General features: G+C 38.3%; 4 protein-coding genes and 1 pseudogene across 4 annotated transcripts; 3 read left to right on the top strand and 2 right to left on the bottom strand.

The window, feature by feature from the left end:
* The first annotated feature begins 1,416 nt into the window (after positions 1-1,416).
* Positions 1,417-5,966, top strand: LOC137824532 (uncharacterized; annotated as a pseudogene).
* A 1,469-nt stretch (positions 5,967-7,435) lies between these two features.
* Positions 7,436-9,354, top strand: LOC137824531 (protein MAIN-LIKE 2-like). Its single transcript, XM_068630198.1, has 7 exons — positions 7,436-7,466; positions 7,572-7,687; positions 7,780-8,439; positions 8,533-8,595; positions 8,756-8,874; positions 8,978-9,107; positions 9,235-9,354. Exons 1-7 carry the CDS (start codon positions 7,436-7,438, stop codon positions 9,352-9,354), a joined length of 1,239 nt encoding a protein of 412 aa, XP_068486299.1.
* Positions 9,355-9,473: 119 nt separating this feature from the next.
* On the bottom strand, positions 9,474-11,853 carry LOC137824530 (uncharacterized). The gene is made up of 7 exons (XM_068630197.1): positions 11,514-11,853; positions 11,048-11,213; positions 10,496-10,976; positions 10,001-10,378; positions 9,849-9,920; positions 9,655-9,728; positions 9,474-9,486 (listed from the first exon to the last, which is right to left on the bottom strand). Exons 1-7 carry the CDS (start codon positions 11,851-11,853, stop codon positions 9,474-9,476), a joined length of 1,524 nt encoding a protein of 507 aa, XP_068486298.1.
* Positions 11,854-11,883: 30 nt separating this feature from the next.
* Positions 11,884-13,270, bottom strand: LOC137824529 (uncharacterized). Its single transcript, XM_068630196.1, has 3 exons — positions 13,171-13,270; positions 12,974-13,122; positions 11,884-12,228 (listed from the first exon to the last, which is right to left on the bottom strand). The coding sequence occupies exons 1-3, from the start codon at positions 13,268-13,270 to the stop codon at positions 11,884-11,886; spliced, it is 594 nt and encodes a 197-aa protein (XP_068486297.1).
* Positions 13,271-15,438: 2,168 nt separating this feature from the next.
* LOC137824528 (uncharacterized) lies at positions 15,439-16,718 on the top strand. Its single transcript, XM_068630194.1, has 2 exons — positions 15,439-15,458; positions 15,578-16,718. The coding sequence occupies exons 1-2, from the start codon at positions 15,439-15,441 to the stop codon at positions 16,716-16,718; spliced, it is 1,161 nt and encodes a 386-aa protein (XP_068486295.1).
* The last annotated feature ends 2,742 nt before the right edge of the window (positions 16,719-19,460 follow it).

Here is a 19,460-nt window from a genome sequence, read left to right as displayed (position 1 = left end):
AAATTCCTAGTGGTGCCTTTTATTGTTGATTTGGTTGCTTGATTTTGATTTTGAGTGCAGCTTATATTTATATTTTTGAAGCTTTGGTGCCTTTTATATTTTCATATTTGAGTTCATACTTGTGTGTTAGTTCCATACAAGTTCTTTTCCTATAATTTCCATTGTGTTTTTGAAGTTTCCTTGTTGTTTTCTAATTCCAGTTTAGGACTTCTATGTTTTCACTGTTATTGTGCTGGCTGGAATCTTTCCCAGAAATTAATTTTGTGGGTGAAAAATTCTGAAATTTTGGATTTGAGTATTTTTATCTGTTGAGAAAAAGTGAAAAAAAAGTACATCAAAATTCAAAATAAAAAAAAATGAAAAATGAAATACGAACAGAGTGCAAAAATTCTGACTCTGGAAAAACGGTGATGCGGCAGTGATCTTGAAAAAAATATTAAAATGTTTTGGTAAAATTCCAACGCCTATTTTGAGCTAAGACATTGAAGTTTCTGTGGTTAAAATTTCAAGCTCAATTTTGAAGTATTCTGTCCAGCATAAATTTGGGAAGTTGTGAAAAATTTACACAAAAAAATTATGTAGTGCTGTTTTGGTTTTATTCATCTATTATAGTTCCATTCACTAGGATTCTACTTTGTGTGCTACCTTTTCTTGTGTGCCTTAATTTTTTGCTTGTCAATTTTATTGAATACTCTTAAGTCTTGTCAAATATCAACTCCATTTGCAGTAGTCCTTGATTTTAAAATTTGAGTTTTTTTGCTTTAAAACTTGTTTGACCTCTCTTTGGTGGAATTTACCTAAAAAGTGTTTTGGTGAGTAGTGGAGCTAAAATTTTGTTTTGGTGAAAGCTATATCACTAAAAGGGAGTTGGAGTAAAGACTCAAGGTTGAATAACCTAAGGAGACAAAGCAGGGACCTCACTTGAAAAATACACAAATATGCACAAAGGAGCTACAAGTGAAGGAGTGCAAAGAATAGGACTTTAATTTTTGTGCATAAAAAAAAAAAATTGTTGACCTAATTTCATTGTATTTCTTTGAGTTGTAATTTGCAAGAACTTTGATTAATTAGTGGATTAATACGTTTTAGTCGGTGAGTTTGTCTTCAAGGTTCCAAAGTGCTAAGAAGCCTCACCTTAGGATTCGACTAGTTTTAAAGCTTTCTAGATAGCAATATTCTTGTGTGTTTTATTGCTTTACATTGTTTTCTTGCATAAAACTTTGTTTTCATCTTTCATTGTGCTCTAAGTGAATTACTTAGAGAAGGGTTTGTGAAAGTATTGTGGATTAAAATCTGGCTAGGAAAGGCTTGGTACTTAAGTGATCCAAGGGGTCCACCTCCCTTTCCTGGGAATCTACCTACGGTACTCCACCTATCTTTCTTTTGGTAAATTGCTTTTGACACATAACTTTCAACATGTCTTCTCATTCTTCTTGTCCAAGTGAAAGTGATAGAAAGTATATAAAATCTCTTTTAAAACAATTAGCCAAAGACTTTCAATCACTATCACATAGACAATTGCAACATGAGGCCCAAATCATAGAAGATAAAAAAGAAAGGGATGCTCATCTTGCTATGTTAGAAGAGGAGTTGAAAATTGTGAAAGAAAAGGATGAATATATTAGAAACTTAAAAAAATCACATGCATCTAGGTCGAGTGAGTCACATGCTGAGGGGAGTCTGAGAATTAATGATTATTATCAACCTCCACCTAGAAGAACTAGAAGGGAACACCCAAAAGAGACTAGGGTAGACTTGCCTCATTTTTATGGGAAAGAAAATGTTGAAACCTATCTAGATTGGGAGATGAAGGTAGAACAACTTTTTGCTTGCCACCATGTTAGTGAAGAGAGGAAAGTACCCCTAGCCACCTTAAGCTTCCAAGGGAATGCTATGTATTGGTGGACAACACTAGAGAGAGATAGGCGCCTCCACAAGGACCCTCCCATAGAATATTGGAATGACCTTAGGGGAGCCTTGAGACACCGCCATATTCCTTCATACTACAATAGAGAGTTAATGGACAAGCTCCAAAGACTCCAACAAAAGAACATGAGTGTAGAGGAGTACAGGAAAAAGATGGAGCTTTACATGATGAGAGCCTTTATTAGGGAGGAAGAAACCACCACCATAGCTAGGTTCCTCAGTGGTCTCAATCTTGAGATAAGGGATAAAGTGGAACTCTTGCCCTATAGGGACTTGAATGACTGGATCCAACTTTGTATAAAAGTTGAGCAACAAAATTTGAGAAAAGGATCAAGTCGCAAGGAGAGTTCTTACTCTAACTCTTATCCCAAGAAAGAGTATAGAAGAGAAAGGGAGGATAATATTTCAAAAGATAAACCCAAAGAAACTCCCAAACGTGTAGGAAAAGATGTGTCTACCTCACAACCCCGCATTTGAGGTATCCAGTGCTTTAAGTGTCTTGGTAGAGGTCATATAGCATCCCAATGCCCAAATAGGAGAACCATGATCTTAAGAGAGAGGGGTGAGTATAGCAGCCAAGATGACGAGTCTAGTAGGGAAGAAGAGAAAGAAGATAGTGAGGGGGCATATCCTTGTGAGGGAGAATTAATGATGATTAGAAGAACCCTCAACAATCACCCTAGTGTGAACCATGAAACACAAAGAGAGAACATCTTTCATACAAGATGTAAAGTTTTAGAAAACATTTGTTCTCTTATTGTGGATAGTGGTTCTTGTTGCAATTGTTGTAGCACTAGGATGGTTGAAAAACTTAATCTACAATTAGTACCTCATCCAAAACCTTACAAACTTCAATGGATCAATGAAGATGGAGAATTAACTGTAGACAAGCGAGTAAAAGTTAGTCTTTCTGTGGGGAACTATAAAGATGAGATTTTATGTGATGTAGTACCCATGGAAGCCTGTCATATCTTATTGGGAAGACCATGACAATTTGATAAGAAAGTTATGCATAATGGTCTTACCAACGAGATTACTTTTACTCATAAGGAAAAGAAATTTTTACTTTATCCTTTAACACCCTCACAAGTGGTAAAGGACCAAGTACAAATGAAACTAAAAAGAGAAAATGAGAGAAAAAGAAAGAAAATAGAAGAAGACCTTAGAGAGAAAGCTGAGGCGTGGGAGAATAGTGTTCCTTCCCACAAGGTCATTCAGAAAGAAGAAAATTTGAAAATAAGATTGAAAAGATACTTCTATCTGAACAACCTTCAGGCCTCCTTCTTTGTAAAGGAACACTTATATGTACTGCCACACTTTCTAAAGTTTGTGAGCTACCTTCTCAAGTCCAAAATCTTTTAAAAGAATTTGGTGATATATTCCCTAAGGAAGGACCCATTGGACTTCCACCTGTTAGAGGTATAGAACACCAAATAGACCAGCTTATAGAACTAATCCTGAGGAGACTAAGGAGATAGAGTCACAAGTTCAGGAATTGTTGGAGAAAGGATGGGTTCAAAAGAGTCTAAGTCCTTGTGTTGTACCTGTTTTGTTGGTGCCAAAGAAAGATGGCAAGTGGAGAATGTGTTGTGATTGTAGGGCCATCAATAATATCACCATCAAATACAGACATCCAATTCCTAGACTTGATGATATGCTTGATGAATTGCATGGGTCCACTATATTTTCTAAAATTGATCTCAAAAGCGGATATCACCAAATAAGAATTAAAGAGGGTGATGAGTGGGAAACTACTTTTAAGACCAAATTTGGATTATATGAGTGGTTAGTGATGCCTTTTGGACTCACTAATGCACCTAGCACTTTCATGAGGCTTATGAATCATGTCCTTATGGATTGCATAGGTAAATACGTAGTAGTTTATTTTGATGATATATTAGTATATAGTCAAAGCCTAGAGTCCCACCTAAGTCACCTTAGGGAGGTTCTTTTAGTGCTTAGGAAAAATAGTTTGTTTGCTAATATAGATAAGTGCAGTTTTTGTGTAGATAGTGTAGTGTTTTTAGATTTTATAGTAAACAAAAATGGGGTACAAGTTGACCCCGAGAAAATCAAAGCCATCCAAGAGTGGCCAACCCCACAAAATGTAGGAGCTGTTAGGAGCTTGCATGGTCTAGCAAGTTTCTATAGGAGATTTGTTCCTAACTTCTCAAGTCTAGCTTCACCACTCAATGAGTTAGTGAAGAAAGACACTCCATTTTGTTGGACGGAGAAGCATGAGCAAGCCTTTCAAAGGTTGAAAGCTCAACTCACTAATGCACCCATTCTAGCTTTACCAAACTTTTCAAAAACTTTTGAGCTAGAGTGTGATGCATCGGGAGTAGGAATAGGTGCTGTGTTGTTGCAAGGTGGGCACCCAATTGCATATTTTAGTGAAAAACTTCATGGTGTCGCCCTCAACTATCCCACCTATGACAAAGAGCTTTATGCACTTGTGAGGGGCCTGCAGACTTGGGAACACTATCTAGTCTCAAAAGAATTTGCCATACATAGTGATCACGAGTCTTTGAAATATTTGAAGGGTCAACACAAGTTGAACAAAAGACATGCAAAGTGGATGGAATTTCTTGATCAATTTTCATATGTTATCAAATACAAGAAGGGCAATACAAATATTGTGGCATATGCTCTATCAAGGAGACATGCCCTCTTTTCTAAAATTGGAGCCCAAATTCTTGGATTTGAAAACATACCTGAACTTTATAAAGAAGATCATGATTTTGCACCCACTTTTGCTGAGTGTCAACATAAAGCACAAGGAGGTTTTTATGTTTCTGAGGGGTACTTATTTAAAGAAGGAAAACTTTGCATACCCCAAGGAACACATAGAAAACTCCTTGTAAGCACATGAAGGAGGACTCATGGGCCATTTTGGAGTTGATAAAACTCTTGAGCTTTTAAAAAGAAAATTCTTTTGGCCACACATGAGGAAAAATGTCCAAAAACATTGTCATAGATGCATTTCATGTTTAAAAGCTAAATCTAAGACAATGCCTCACGGACTCTACATTCCTTTACCTTTTGCAAGTGCTCCTTGGGAAGATATAGGCATGGATTTCATATTAGGACTTCCTAGGACACATAGAGGTTTTGATTCCATCTTTGTGGTAGTGGATAGGTTTAGCAAGATGGCTCATTTCATACCCTGCCATAAAGTGGATGATGCTACCAACATCTCTAAGCTCTTCTTTAGAGAAGTGGTAAGACTACATGGTTTACCTAAGACCATAGTTTCGGATAGAGATCCTAAATTTGTAAGCCATTTATGGAGAACTCTTTGGGAAAGGCTTGGAACTAAGTTGAATTTCTCAACTTCTTGTTATCCTCAAACGGATGGATAAACTAAAGTTGTAAATAGATCTCTTTCCACTATGCTTAGGTCAATCATGAAAGGAAACCACAAATCTTGGGATGAGTACCTTCCTCATATTGAGTTTGCATATAATAGAGTAGTTCATAAAACTACTAACATTTCTCCATTTGAGGCTGTGTATGGGTTCAATCCTCTTACTCCTTTGGATTTGTTACCTCTACCTAACCCACAAGATTTTGTGCATAAGGAAGGAGTAACAAAGGCTGAATTTGTAAAGAAAATGCATGAGAGGATTAAATACAAAATACAACAACAAACAGAGAAATACAGGAAACATAGCAATAAGGGGAAGAGAGAGGTGATTTTTGAGGAGGGAGATTGGGTTTGGCTTCACCTTAGAAAAAATAGATTCCCTAATCAGAGGAAGTCTAAACTTAGTCCCCGGGGTGATGGCCCCTTCCAAGTTCTCAAAATAATCAATAATAATGCATATCAAATTGACCCGCCTAAAGAATATGGAGTACATACTACCTTCAATGTTATGGATCTAACACCTTTTGCAGGTAGTGAAGATGAAGAGGCAGAAGCAAGTGATTTGAGGACAAATCCTCTTCTAGAGGGAGGGGATGATGGAAGAGGCCCAAGCTTGGGCCCTAGTTCAAGCCCAACAACTAGGTCCATGGCAAAGAGGATTCAAGAAGATTGAGATTCTGCTACTGAAGGCAAAGAAATATTTCTTTATATGTTCAAAGAGGACCACTAGAAGTAAAGCCCAAGCCATGAGAGCTAGTTTCTTTATTTGTAATTTCAGTAGAATAGGGTTCATTTAGCATAATGGGGGGGGGTGTGCTTATCATTGTAGCTTGAGTAAAGCCTTTTAGGGTAAGAAGTTAACCTAGCTTCTAAAACTTTGCTCCTAGGGTGCGACATTGACTTTAGTCAAAACCCTAGCAGCCGCTCTTTTGTGTATTCCCCTTCCTACCCTTGCTCCTTGTTCTCCAAGGCACCTGAACCTATATAATGGGGTGCTTGGCTCATGTTTTAATAAGATCAATTTTATGAGTAAATTGCTGCCAAATATTGCAAGCTTCTACTCCCTTGTCTAGTCTCTCTAGGTTAGACACTTTGATCTTCACCTCCACCTTTCTCCAAGTGATATGGCCCAACCAATCACTCTCCATACCTTTCATGCACCTACAAGGAATCCATAGCTCTATATGAACCCTCCTTGATCCATCACATCCATTGCTTCCGCCACCCTTTTCAAACTTCCAAGAAGAACAACCCATCTTTTGGTATCAACCCATCAGTAGTTCTGGAAAAGGGGGGGGGGTGGTCAGATGAATTAATCTGTGTTGGGCCAGCCCTGGTCCAGTTACGTTCAGAATGGAGTGCTTCTTCCTGCACCTCCATCCCTTCTTCAGCTACCCCCATAGTAAACTTGATTTTACTATTATGCCCCTCAGTAAAATAATATTAAAAATTTAAAAGTAAACCTAATTTTACCCCTTTCCACTTTGTTTTAGCACTTTGCTTCCTTTCACCTGCAGCAGCAGAAGCGCGACGACACCCACCACTCTCCTTCAAAGAACCAACAGTTCACCTCCTTTTCTTCAAACCACCAACAGACCTTCATCCTCTCCCAGCAACCCCCATCCTCGCCTTCAAAGGGGCACCATTCACTTCCATTGTGAACTCCAAATCACTGTTCAAGCATTGAGTCTCTTCATCCAACACTGAAAAGGTTAGTTCCGGATTCTTTGTAGAGGAATTGTTTTAAAGCATGCATTGTCTTTGTTCCGCATCACACAGATTTTTAAATCCGGTAGTGTGTAGTTAGGTTCCGTATTTAATAATCCGGTAGTCTTTTTCAATAGTTCAAAATTGTGTGAGTTCCGGATTACATAGGTTTTCGGATTAAATAATCCGATAGTATTTAATTAGTTTCGGATTATATAATCCGGTATGTGTTTTTGGATGTTATGGATTACGTTGTTGTTGGTTAAGTTGGTTTCAAATTAGATAATCCGGTAGTATTCATTTTAGGATTTCGGATTAGCTAATCCGGAAGTGACTTTTTTTGGAGTTTCACGTATGCAATCTTGTTTAGTTTATTTTGTTTCCCGTTGAAGAACTTTTTTTTAGATTATGTGCCATGGTTCACCTATGACAGATATGGCTAAAACAAGAGGTGGTGGATATCAAGGTCATGATCGAACATGACAAACGACATCCGTCCATAGAAGAGATCGAGGTGTTGTGGAGGAAAGAATTGGTGTTGATGTTAATATTGATAATGACATTCAACAAGAATTACATGATGGTGGGCAAGTGGACCAGGGAGAAGGGTTTCCTGGAGGACCTTCTGATATGTCTTTGCTGGTAAATTTTGCTGACCATGTTGTTGTTAAGCTTTGGGATGGGGAGGTAAGAACGAAAAAACCTTCAATTAAATTGTTTTTGTTAATTATTGTTTAAATTGATTTAATTATATTAAATATATACAAATTTTGTATTAGGATCGGGGAGAACTTAAATTGGTATCCCACGGTAGGAAATTACGTAAATTTGGGATGCCTCATGTTGAGATTGCAGTTCTTATACAAAATTCTGGATTATTTAGTCTGTGCAATATAAGCTATGAGGTGGGGGATAGGGGGTTGATTTCAGCCTTTGTTGAAAGGTGGCATGCTGAGACAAACTCCTTCCACCTTTCCATAGGTGAGATGACCATCACACTTGATGATGTGTCATCTCTTTTACACTTCCCCATTTTGGGTCAATTCCCTACGTATGTGCCCTTAGAGTACAACGGAGCTGCAACTATTTTAACTGAGTTATTAGAGGTGGAGGAGGCTCATGGGAAGGCTGAGATGAGGCAGTGTCGAGGCGTCCACGTACGATTGAATTGGCTTCGAGATATATATGCGGAATGTTGCGCTCAAGAGGCTTGGGAGTGTGCTGCAAGAGCTTACTTGTTGCATGTGGTTGGATGCACTATTTTTGCAGATAAAAGTGCCATATCTGTATCTGTTTCGTACTTGTTGTTATTCAACAATCTTCGTATGTGCGGTGGATACGCATGGGGAGCAGCAGCACTTACACATCTATATGAGCAGTTGAGGGATGCCTCCTACTTTAACACAAAGCAGTTGAGCAGTTATGTGACACTTGTTCAGGTATGAAACCATACAAATAATTAACAATCACATGTTACATTCCATAATTTTTTGTATTAAATATTTTATAATTAATATGATCGAATTACACAGGCATGGATTTATGAGCACTTCTCGGGCATGGGAAGAAGGGATATTAATCCCTCATATGACGAGGTACATCCGCGGGCAGCACGATACATTGTTGCCCATCAGATTTGTGCGGTTGGTGATGTGCGGGTGCAGTTGGATGGGCTCACACACGATGGCGTCATCTGGACTCCATATGAGGACCACAGATTGAGCAGGCCATTTGAGACCATTTATTTATTCTCAGGTCACCTACGATTGGGCAGCTTATCACAGAGACATATGCCCGAGCGTGTGTTGCGCTAATTTGGCTACGAGTAGAGCATTCCACCATCACCGATGCCAACTGAGAGTCCTGGTGCACATGTCATTGATCAAAGGTGGTTGCAATTTGATCACAACTTGGTGACAGTTTGACAACTACTTCTAGTCCATCTGCATGTGTTCCTGAGTACATATCTTGGTTCAGGACGGTGTCACACCCATACATTCGCAGAGGTGAGCTTGGAGATCGACCCAATGTTGTACCACATCGTCACCTTCGTAGTCCAAATGCTGAGCAGGCAAGTCTCTCGTCTCAAGATGAGCATGCACATTCGGTAAGTTTTTTTTTATTGTTATGTGATTAAACAATATATTTGAGAAGTTTAATTTATTTTGAAGTTGGTGCAGGGTATATTTAGGCGCATTGTTAGTATTCTCTAACGCATGATAGATTGTCGTCAGGTCACTGAAGGCACTGATGCATATGAGAGTACAGAGGCAGCACTGCATTTAGCCCGAAGCGTGACAGATGACGGGGCGGTGTACACTAGACGATCACGTAATGTTCGTGGACGTCATTGATATTTTTTATTTATTACATGATTGTAATAATAGTAACTTTGTATGTGTACAATATGGTTTAATTAATTTATGTTGTAGTGTTTGCTATTTTATTTTTATCTGACATAAACACGAATTCATTATGAATCGGAACTGAAGTAATAAATTATGAATCAGAAGTTAAGTAATAAATTATGAATAAGAACCCCACATAATAAATTATGTCTACATCAATCGTCTCCAAGGTTCATATATGTCAGACTAATACTAATTAATTGGGTAAAAGATTGCATACTACCAACGTAATATGATGACCATAACCTTGCCTCTGGGTAACAATGTGTACACCATAAAATGTCAATGGTAGGTATGGGACAATCATCAACCATTTTTACCTGCACAAAGTGTGAATCATATACATGACCAATACATAGTAATCGGTGTAGACCAACATCGGTAGGGGGTGCAGTACGCAATGGGAAAATAGTAATATTTTGTTTCAAAGACAAACAGACTAAGATAATATTGTATCTGCTTGCTATTAAGTATCCCATATCCGGTATTGTCATCCATTTGTCAACACTAGCCTGCAAAATACAATAATGAAATTAGATAGCATACAAGTTCAATTAATCAATGCACATGACTCTTATGAATATACACTTACCACTGACAAGTTATCCACTAGTAGGGATCTCTTGATATGTTCTACCCGTTGATGACCACCTAACAATGTTGCGTATTCTTCACGCCACTGAGATATTTCTTTGAATAAATCCATTATGATAAGTGGCCATGACTCTTCACCCATCCCCAGCAAAGAGGTAATAGCACGAAACCCACAATGTCCATCTGCTTTAACATCTATTACATCCAAAATATAAGGGTGACATTTCAGATGAAATTGATTAAGCATGGGAATTGCATTGGTGTTGGCCGTCAACTTAACCTTTCCCTTAGGAGTCTTCAAAGATGATGAGCTATCATTTACAATATGGATGCGATCTACATGCTCAAAATATGAAGGGATGCGTTTTGTAGACCTCTGAAATTTGTTTGTTTGACTTTTTTAGGATCCTTTTGTCTTGACTACATTAAGTGGTGCACATAATGTTGTCATGTCTGGGTAGGAAATTTCACGCAACTTATTTTTAATTGTCACTTTGCCACACATGTCAACCTGTTTGAACCGGGATAGAATGACATCCCATTCTTGTTGAATTGATAACTCAGATGATGAATCACATTCAGATAAATCTGAAAAGCTTAGTCTCGTCCACATAACATGAACTTCATTAAGAGGAATGACACCCATAGCATATCTGGCTAATTGACAAGCACATGGTAATCCGTGAGTCCGTCTAAGTACACATCCACAACATTCACTATCAAACCCCACATCATTGACTCGATCAAACTCTTCAGCAATGAGAATCAAAGCATGTTTAGATACAAAGCCAACCAACATTTTGTACAACTGCACATTGAATGTGTGTCCTATCACATGTAAACTCATTTCAAAGGATGCCTTGATTTCGTTATGTTGAAGTATAATAACATGCTTGATAGCATCCCAACATGAGCACAAGTCTCCCATGCTATTTTGTAATATTTGTTTCAAAGACCAATGAGTTGATTCAACCCTGTATAAGTATAAAACATAAAACAATTAGACGTTATGCATGTTCTAAACAAAGTAAAGGCATTGATATACCTGTTTGATGTTGTATTTCCCAAATGCATTAATGAATCTGTCAAACACTTTACAAATTTTTCTTTGTGCGGAATAATCCATATGTTCTTCACATATTCAACAAGTAATGGCCACGGTGAACAAATAGTTTCAAAACTTTTAACAAACTCATCAAATTTAGCAATATCTGTACAGTCAATGATAGTCCTTCATGAATCCATCACAACTTCCCAAGCCTCGACAGAATCAACCAACATTTTACACTTTGCTTTAACATTCTTATTGATATGAAACCGACAAAGAAGGTTTCTTGCTTTAGGAAACACAATATTGATGGCATTCATCAAAGCAAGATCTCTATCACAAACAATGACTTCAGGCCCCACATGCGATGTCAAAAGTGACCCTCTAAATTTTTGTAGTGCCCATATGAAGTTCTTTTCCTTCTCGCTAGATAAGAATGCAAAACTAGTAGAAAAGGACAAACCTGTACAAGTCACACCAACAATCTCAAGCAAAGGCAGTCGATATTTGTTTGTTTTGTAAGTCGTATCCATCAAGAATACAATGTTAAATGCATTCAAAAGTTTCACAGCATCAGGATGAGTCCAAAAAATATCACTAACAATATTGGAAGACTCATGACACGTACTCCAGTGAAGATAGTTGTCACGGTCTAACAACATCATTAACTGTTGTAAATCAGTTCGTGGTCCTCTAATTGATCTCTTGTATGAGTATCTTACATTGTATACTTGTTTTATTGTTGTCATATTATCCTCATTATTCTCCTTCAAAGTACGTAGTATGCTACTCGGTTTAACCATGCTTTTAGTTATATCAACAAGCATGGAATGTTAATTCGCTTTTAATTTGCCCGCATATGGATTACCAACTAATGTATCATACAAATCATGATTATGAGTACCACATATTACCTTAAGTACCCAACCTTGACCCTTTCCAATAGGTTTACCTCGCAATTTAAAGGGACATTGAAATTTTCGAGTACCAGTTACAGGAACCTCCAAACCATCCTTATACTTTCTGTAACTACCCCCCCTTTCACAGCCTAACAAGACATATGTTTTTGTCCCTTGCTTTCCATTTGCTATGTCTGACCTAATAATGACAATAACAAAACCAAGTCTATAAGCAACCCTACGGACCCATTCAAGTAAGTCTTCTCGCGAAGGAAAAACCTACACAAAGTTATTCCAACAATATTACAAAATCACTTCTTCAAATTATAAAGCAATAAACATAAATAGAATGAAATTTTATTCACCTCATCTGTTGTAAAATGAGTACCATAATCCTCTTCAACTAATTCATGTTGATGCACATAATTCATTAACTCTTCCATATATATCATTTATACTTCATCCGATCTTTTTGTAATCAATCCAACCTCCATGTCCATACTTACACCTTCATTCATAAAACATAAATTTCTATTTCATTCTAATTTTCATAAATTCACACAAGTATGCAAAATAAAAACAACATTCAATTACCCTTCCGGATTGTGTAATCCATAAGTAAAATAGTAACTTCCAGATTAGATCATCCGTAATGCATTTCACAACTTCAAAGTGACTTCCGGATTGTTTAATCCATAAGTCAAATTAAAATAGCAAATTGCATTCTGGATTACATAATCCATAAGTCATATTTAAAGTTCTAAAATGACTTCCGGATTATGTAATCCATAGTTCATTTTGTACCAGATTACACAATTCGGAAAAGTGAGTATGTTTGTTCCGGATCCGGTTTACCTTCGGTTTAACTAATTCGGATCACTTTAATGTTGTCTTACGGATTGTAAAAACATTCTGGATTATAGGGGTGGATAACATGAAGTTCATTGCACGGATTATACAATTTGGTGATCTAGCGGATTAACCCAATCCGGGGAAATAAGTGTTTAAAGCACCGAAGACTTACCTTACAATAACGAACTGAGAATACGAGCCGTGAAGACCACCCACCACCACCACGGTTACCACTGGCACTACCACCACAAGCACCACTATCACCACTACTACGGCAAGCAGCAAGCAGCAAGCACCAAGGACCAAACACCTTCGTTTTCACTATGCGAAGAAAGGTAAAACAAATTTTATATTTTTATCTTTTTTTACTGAAGGACAATTTTGGAATTTTAAAAGTGTATGGAGGTGGCTGAAGAAGGGATGGAAGTGCAGGAAGAAGCACTCTCAGAATGTGGGGTGGGGGAGTCATTGGGTTCATACCCAATTGTTGACATGGCAGAACATGTAGGGTGATGGAGATCAATCTCAAGTGGACATGGAGGCCAATCATCAAGAGCAAGAAGAGGTTGAGGCTCAAGTGGAGGACGCCCATGGAGGTCAAAGCCCACCTCAAAGGCTTACAAGAAGCATGTTCAAAGCTTTAGGAGCTAATGGACGTTTATTTTCTCTTTTTGTAATTTCTTTGTGTGAAGGTGCTTAAGAGGGAAACATTAGAAACCTCTTTTGTTAAAGAATATTTAGGTCCTTAGTTAGGAGTATTAGGGGGGGTGCATTAGTAGATAGGTGTATGAGTAACTAGGGAGGTGCCAAAGTGAGAGAGAAGGTCACACCTTCTTCATGACCATAGTTGGCGCCACTTTCATTAGCTTTTGGGGGGAATTTTGAATTGAATTTGCCTTGCATTTCAGCACCTCTAGGCTATAAATTAAGGTGCTGCCCTTGTACATTTCAGATTGGAATTTTGATTAGAGAAACTATACTCAATTTTTGAGAGAGCATTGGAGAGCTTTGTTTCTTCTTCACTAGTCTTATCTTGATGGTTCAATGGTTACCTCAAGTGGCGGCTTGCACACTTATCTTGGAGTCTCCATCCTCCTAGTGGCGTGATCATCCAACCATTCCTCCATCTTCATGAGCTTTCTCTTCTCCTTCCTTCCTTCTCTTTAATTGTTCATTTCCTAGTTTGCTTCCTTTGATTTTCTGTTCGGTACTTTTGTTGTTCTTGTTGTTCTTGCTTTGGTTTTGTGTTTCTACTGATTCATCCTTGCTTCTTTTGCATTTTCTAGCTTTTATGTTCGGTACATTTCAGTTCTATGCTGTTTTGTTCGGTGCAATTGCTTTTCCTTTCATTTTAATCGGTTCAATTTGACTATAGTTGGAACTTCCATATGAGTTTGTGTTTTGGTACTAGTTTTGGTGAGTTCTTGTTCATAGAACCTTGATCCAATTCTATGTTAAAGTGCCTATCTCATAACCAACTCAAGATGATTCCTAAGAATGTCAAGAATCATTCAAAGTGTGCTAGTGGAATCACATCATAGGGTTTCTTGCAGCTTGTGACGCTGGCTTGGGCGGAGATGGCGGATCTTGCGAAGGTGGCTTCGAAGAAAAGGCGATCAATGAAGACTCTCTTCCTGAACCTATTGCTCCGGCAATGACCGTTGTCTTGTCTCCGATGGGGTGCTGTTTGAGTGTCCCTTCAAGCAGCGTGGCCACAACGGAAGGTGGTGGTTCTGTTTCCGCTACCTTCCTTCCAGCAACGAAAACAGACTCGTCACCAGTTGGGCGTCGTTTAGGTGAGTCGAAGTGCGATGAGGCGACGAAGATGCTTGAGTGCTGCGACAAAGGGATGAAGGTCGCAGTCGGACGGGGAGCGTTTTGCGGCAATCCTATGGATGGTACGTCGGTGTTGGGTGGCACAGTCGAAGCAGTGGATGGAGGGGAACTGGACGGTGGTAGTCGGAGCGTCGGGACGGGGACAACAGGGACGTGTGAGATGGTGTTTCCGGTGACATCAACAAGAGGAAAGAGACTTGGCAAGGCGTTGTCTTCCTTAGAAACCATTCTTAAGAATCTTAATACCGAATCGGAGGATAATCTTGTGAACTGCCTAGTGTTTTTTGTGCTGGAATTGTGGTCTTGCAAAGGTGGAAATGACAGTTTGTTGACAATAGGGAGGAAAGCTTTATCTCCTTCGTCAAAGGTTATGAGGTCAGAAATTTCTATCTCATCTATTTCTGATAATGATGTAAGGAATTGTAATTGTCGTTTTTGGTTGGAAAATGAGGAATCTGAAGCCCAAAAACTTTGGAACATTGGAAAAGATTTGGGGTTGTCGTTTGATGGGAAGGAAGAAGTGGTTTTAAAAAGTTTGCAGGCTTTGGAAGTTCGGGACAGAGGCAATATGAATCTTAAAAGGAAGGAGTGTGTAGTGTCTGATGATGAAAATAATTAGTCTGGATGTTAAGGGGTTAGGAGGAAGCAACAAAAGAAGATATTTAAAAGAGTTTATTTTCAAAGAACAAGTAGGAATGGTGTGTATTCAAGAGACTAAGTGTTCTGAGTTTGGAAAAGAGAATTGCTTTAATATGTGGGGATCCAATGAAATTGACTAGGTTGAAAACGGGGTTATCAATAATGCAGGTGGGATTATTACGGTATGTAGAAGGAGTTGTTTTCAATTATCAAGTTTTTTTAATGGGAATAATTCCTCAATTATTGAAGGAGAATGGAAGGTTGGTGACGGAGTAAAACTCACTATTGTGAATGTTTATAGGTCAGGTTCTTTGAAGGAAAAGAAATTGATTTGGGATGAGATCAATGCTTGCAGAGCAAGTCAGTTAAACAAGATTTGGTGTGTTGTAGGGGACTTCAACTCAATTAGAACAAAGGATGAGAGAAAAAGCTTGGTTTCTAGTTCAAATTACAGTAGAGAAATACATGGTTTTAATGAATTTATTGAAAAGGCTGAATTATTGGACATCCCAATGGTTGGTCGGAAATTCACTTGGTACAAACCGAATGGTACGGTTAAAAGTAGAATTGATAGAGTTCTGGTTTCTAAGAAATGGATGGAAGTGTGGCCGAACAGTAAGCAGTTCATTTATAGCAGATCCGTACCCAATCATTTTGTTTTGGTAATTAAAGACTCTTGCCCGAACTGGGGTACGAAACCTTTCTGTAGTTTGGATATCTGGCAAAAGGACAACAGATTCAAAGACTTTGTTCGTTGTAAATGGCTTAGTTATGAAGTTCATGGTAGAGGTCTGTTTGTGTTCAAAGAAAAATTGAAGAAGCTAAAAGTTGATTTAAAAGTGTGGAATAAAGAAGTGTTTGGCGATGTTAACCAGGCATGGGAGATTTTAAAAAATAAAATTCAGGAGTTAGATGTACGCGATGATGTTGGAGACTTAGATGAGGAATGTAGACTAGAGAGGAGGTCTTTGTTAGCAGAACAAAACGAAAATGCTTTTAGACAAGAAGCGGTTATCCATCAGATAGTCCGTCTTAAGTGGTTGAAACATAGTGACCTTAATTCAAAAAAATTTCATTCGGCTGTTAAATGGAGGAGGGTGAGAAATGGGATTAATGGTTTGTTTGTTGATGGTCGTTGGTGTGAAGATAAGGAGGTGGTTAAAGATAAGATCAGAGATTTCTTTAAGGCTAGGTTTGAAGGTGTAGTTGGGCTTCAAGTCAGGTTGGATAATGTGTCCTTTAATTCTATTTTTGTTGTTGACAATAAGATGTTGGTCAGTCCCTTCTCTGAAGAGGAAGTCAAGGATGGTGTTTGGAGTTATGATAGCTTGAAAAGTCCTGGACTAGATGGTTTTAACTTTGAGCTCATTAAGTTATGTTGGGAGTTTTTTAGGGATGATATTCTTTTGGCTGTAAATGATTTTGCTAGCTTTGGAAAATGACCTAGGGTGACAAATGTGTCGTTTGTGTGCTTGGTCCCTAAGTTGGAGAATTCACAAAACCTATGCGATTTCAGACCTATTTCTTTGGTTGGGTGTTTGTATAAAATATTATCGAAGTTACTTTCTCTAAGGCTTAAAAAGGTGATGAGTCAAATTATTGACTCAAGACAGTCTGCGTTTCTCGTCGGTAGGGGAACCTTGGATAGTGTGCTAGTGGCCAATGAGGTGTTAGAGGAGGCAAAAAGGAAGAAGAAAAGTTGTTTGTTTTTCAAAGTGGACTATGAGAAGGCTTATGATTCGGTGAGGTGGGAGTTCATCAGTTACATGCTTGAAAGATTAGGTTTTTGTGAGCAATGGATTGATTGGATTAAATCTTGTTTGGAGTCTGCGACTGTATCTGTGTTGGTTAATGGCAGCCCAACCAAGGAATTCGTTCCTTCAAAGGGATTGAGACAGGGTGACCCCTTAGCCCCGTTTCTGTTTCTTATTGCGGCTGAAGGTCTAGCAGGAGTGGTAAGGAATGTTGTTATGTCTGATCTAGTGGAGAGTGTGGAGGTTGGGACGAATAAGGTTAAAGTTAATATGCTTCAGTATGCAGACGATACTTTGTTCCTTTGCAAAGCGTCTACCAAAAGTATTTTCAGTTTAAAAGCTATATTGTTGGCTTCAGGTCTTAAGGTGAATTTCTTGAAGAGTAGTATTGGAGGTGTGGGGGTTGATGCTTATTCGATTAGGTGCTTCGCAAAAATGCTTAATTGTGATGTGATGAAAACTCCTTTCAAATATCTTGGGATGCCTTTTGGGGGGTATCACAAGAAGGAAGCGTTTTGGGACGGGGTGGTTGAGAGGTTAAAGACGAGATTAGGAAGGTGGAAAGGTAGACTTATTTTGATGGCTGGGAGGATCTGTCTGATTAAGTCCGATCTTTTGGCTATTCCTTTGTTTTATATGTCTTTGTTTAAAATTCTTGATGTTGTTGTGAAGAAGATTGTGAAAATCCAGAGGAATTTCCTATGAGATTGGGGGTCTGGTGGGCGAAAGATTGCGTGGGCTTCTTGGGAGAAGGTGTGTGAGCCACATGAAGCTGGTGGTCTTGGGGTTATTAACATTAAACTTTTCAATGTTGCCTTATTGGGAAATTGGATTTGGAAGTTGGGTAATTCCAAAGGTGCTCTATGGAAAGAGGTGTTAGATTCCAAGTATGGGGGTTGGAGAAATATGAAAGGGCCCATTTCAAACAAGAATGAGTCTTTTTGGTGGCGGGAGCTAAAAACAATTTGGTCGATGAAGTAGTGGGGTGAAAAGTTCGAGGACCGTATTAAATGGGAAGTTGGTAATGGGAAGGTGATGAGAATCAAATAAAGGAGGCTTTTATTAATGAAGGAAGAGGACATTCGCCTTCACATTTGAAGTTCTTCCTACTAGTCTTCTCAAAATTAAAAGAAGACATAAAATAAAGATGAGGCCCAAGCCCAAAGCCCAAGCCCAAGAAGGCCAAAGCCCAAAAAGCCCAAGTCCATCCCATGAGGGGCAAGGCCAAGCATTAAATAAAAGAGCATCATTTGATTTACTCTTGTAGGAGGTGTGGATATTAAATAAAGGAGTATGAATATGTAAAATAAAGTCACATTGTCCATGTGACTTAGGAGAGTAGGTGTAGGTGTAGTTTTTAGGAGGTGTCATAGTAGAAAAAGGTCACACCTCCCATGTGACTTGTTTTTGGTGGGAATTTCAAATGAGTTTTATTTGAATTTTCCCACCTATTTTCCAGCACCCTCACACTATAAATAGAGGTGTGGGCTCTTGTAAAATTCAGAATTGAGAATTGAAATTGGAATTAGAGAAACTCTACTCAAATTGAGAGAGAATTGTGTGAGAACTTGTTTTCTCCTCTACCTTGTCTTATCTTGAGTGCCTTGGCTCTCTCAAGTGGCGGCATTTGCTCACTTATCTTGGATCCTTCACACTCCTAGTGGCGTGATCACTAGTCAAGCTCTTCATCTTCATAAGTTCTTCTCTCCTTCATCTTCCATTTTATTTTCCATGCTTTACGAAATGATAAACATGTCTTAAGCTTCTTTCTATTCGGTGTTGTGCTTTCTTTCCACTTTATGTTCGGTTCTTTTCTGTTCTAGCTTGATTTGTTCGGTTCAATTCTGTATTTGAAGCTTTCTATTCGGTTCATTTGTTTTTAAACACATTTTAATCAGTTCAATTGGCAATAGATGGATCTTCCATGTGAGTTTGGTGTTTGGTGCAAGTTTTGGTGAGTTCTTGAAACATAGAACATTGATCCAATTCTATTAAAAGTGCATATTCTTTCTCCAACTCAAGTTGATTCCATAAAATGTCAAATAATCATCTTTACTTTGCTAGTGGAATCATATTAGAAGGGAATTATGTTTTGGGAAGACAGTTGGGTGGGTAACTTTGTTTTAAAAAATAAATTCTCGAGGTTGTTCTCTATGTGTGGGGATAAAGATTTGTTGTTGGAGCACTGTGGGGTTTGGGAAGAAGGAGTATGAAGTTGGAAGTTGAGGTGGAGAAGAAATCTGTTTGAGTGGGAGAAATCTCAGGTATGCCAACTTTTTTATGAGATTCAAGGGTTGAGTTTTGTTTATGATATTGATGACACTTGGTATTGGAAAGATGACGTGTCTCCTGAATTCTCGGTTAAATCTGCTTATGGCGTTTAAGGGGAGAAATCGATGAGGTTTTGTCGAGTTTGTACAACTTTTTTTA

This window comes from Phaseolus vulgaris, chromosome 8 (assembly GCF_000499845.2).
Source record: "Phaseolus vulgaris cultivar G19833 chromosome 8, P. vulgaris v2.0, whole genome shotgun sequence".
NCBI classification, from domain to species: Eukaryota; Viridiplantae; Streptophyta; class Magnoliopsida; order Fabales; family Fabaceae; genus Phaseolus; species Phaseolus vulgaris.
The sequence above is the reverse complement of the archived record's forward strand: the minus strand, read 5'-3'. Positions and strand labels throughout refer to the sequence as shown.

Coding starts and splice junctions, on each gene's coding strand:
- LOC137824528 (XM_068630194.1), top strand. CDS start 15,439: ATGCAGGTGGGATTATTACG. Junction 15,459..15,577: donor ATGCAGGTGGGATTATTACG/GTATGTAGAAGG, acceptor GAATGTTTATAG/GTCAGGTTCTTTGAAGGAAA.
- LOC137824529 (XM_068630196.1), bottom strand. CDS start 13,270: ATGACTCCCCCACCCCACATTCTGAGAGTGCTTCTTCCTGCACTTCCA. Junction 13,123..13,170: donor AATTCCAAAATTGTCCTTCA/GTAAAAAAAGAT, acceptor TTCTTCGCATAG/TGAAAACGAAGGTGTTTGGT. Junction 12,229..12,973: donor TCTCAGTTCGTTATTGTAAG/GTAAGTCTTCGG, acceptor AACTTTGTGTAG/GTTTTTCCTTCGCGAGAAGA.
- LOC137824531 (XM_068630198.1), top strand. CDS start 7,436: ATGGCTAAAACAAGAGGTGGTGGATATCAAG. Junction 7,688..7,779: donor TTAAGCTTTGGGATGGGGAG/GTAAGAACGAAA, acceptor ATTTTGTATTAG/GATCGGGGAGAACTTAAATT. Junction 8,875..8,977: donor CTGAGAGTCCTGGTGCACAT/GTCATTGATCAA, acceptor ATCTTGGTTCAG/GACGGTGTCACACCCATACA.
- LOC137824530 (XM_068630197.1), bottom strand. CDS start 11,853: ATGGTTAAACCGAGTAGCATACTACGTACTTTGAAGGAGAATAATGAG. Junction 11,214..11,513: donor TGTTGGTGTGACTTGTACAG/GTTTGTCCTTTT, acceptor TTGACTGTACAG/ATATTGCTAAATTTGATGAG. Junction 9,921..10,000: donor TAGTGGATAACTTGTCAGTG/GTAAGTGTATAT, acceptor TGTATTTTGCAG/GCTAGTGTTGACAAATGGAT.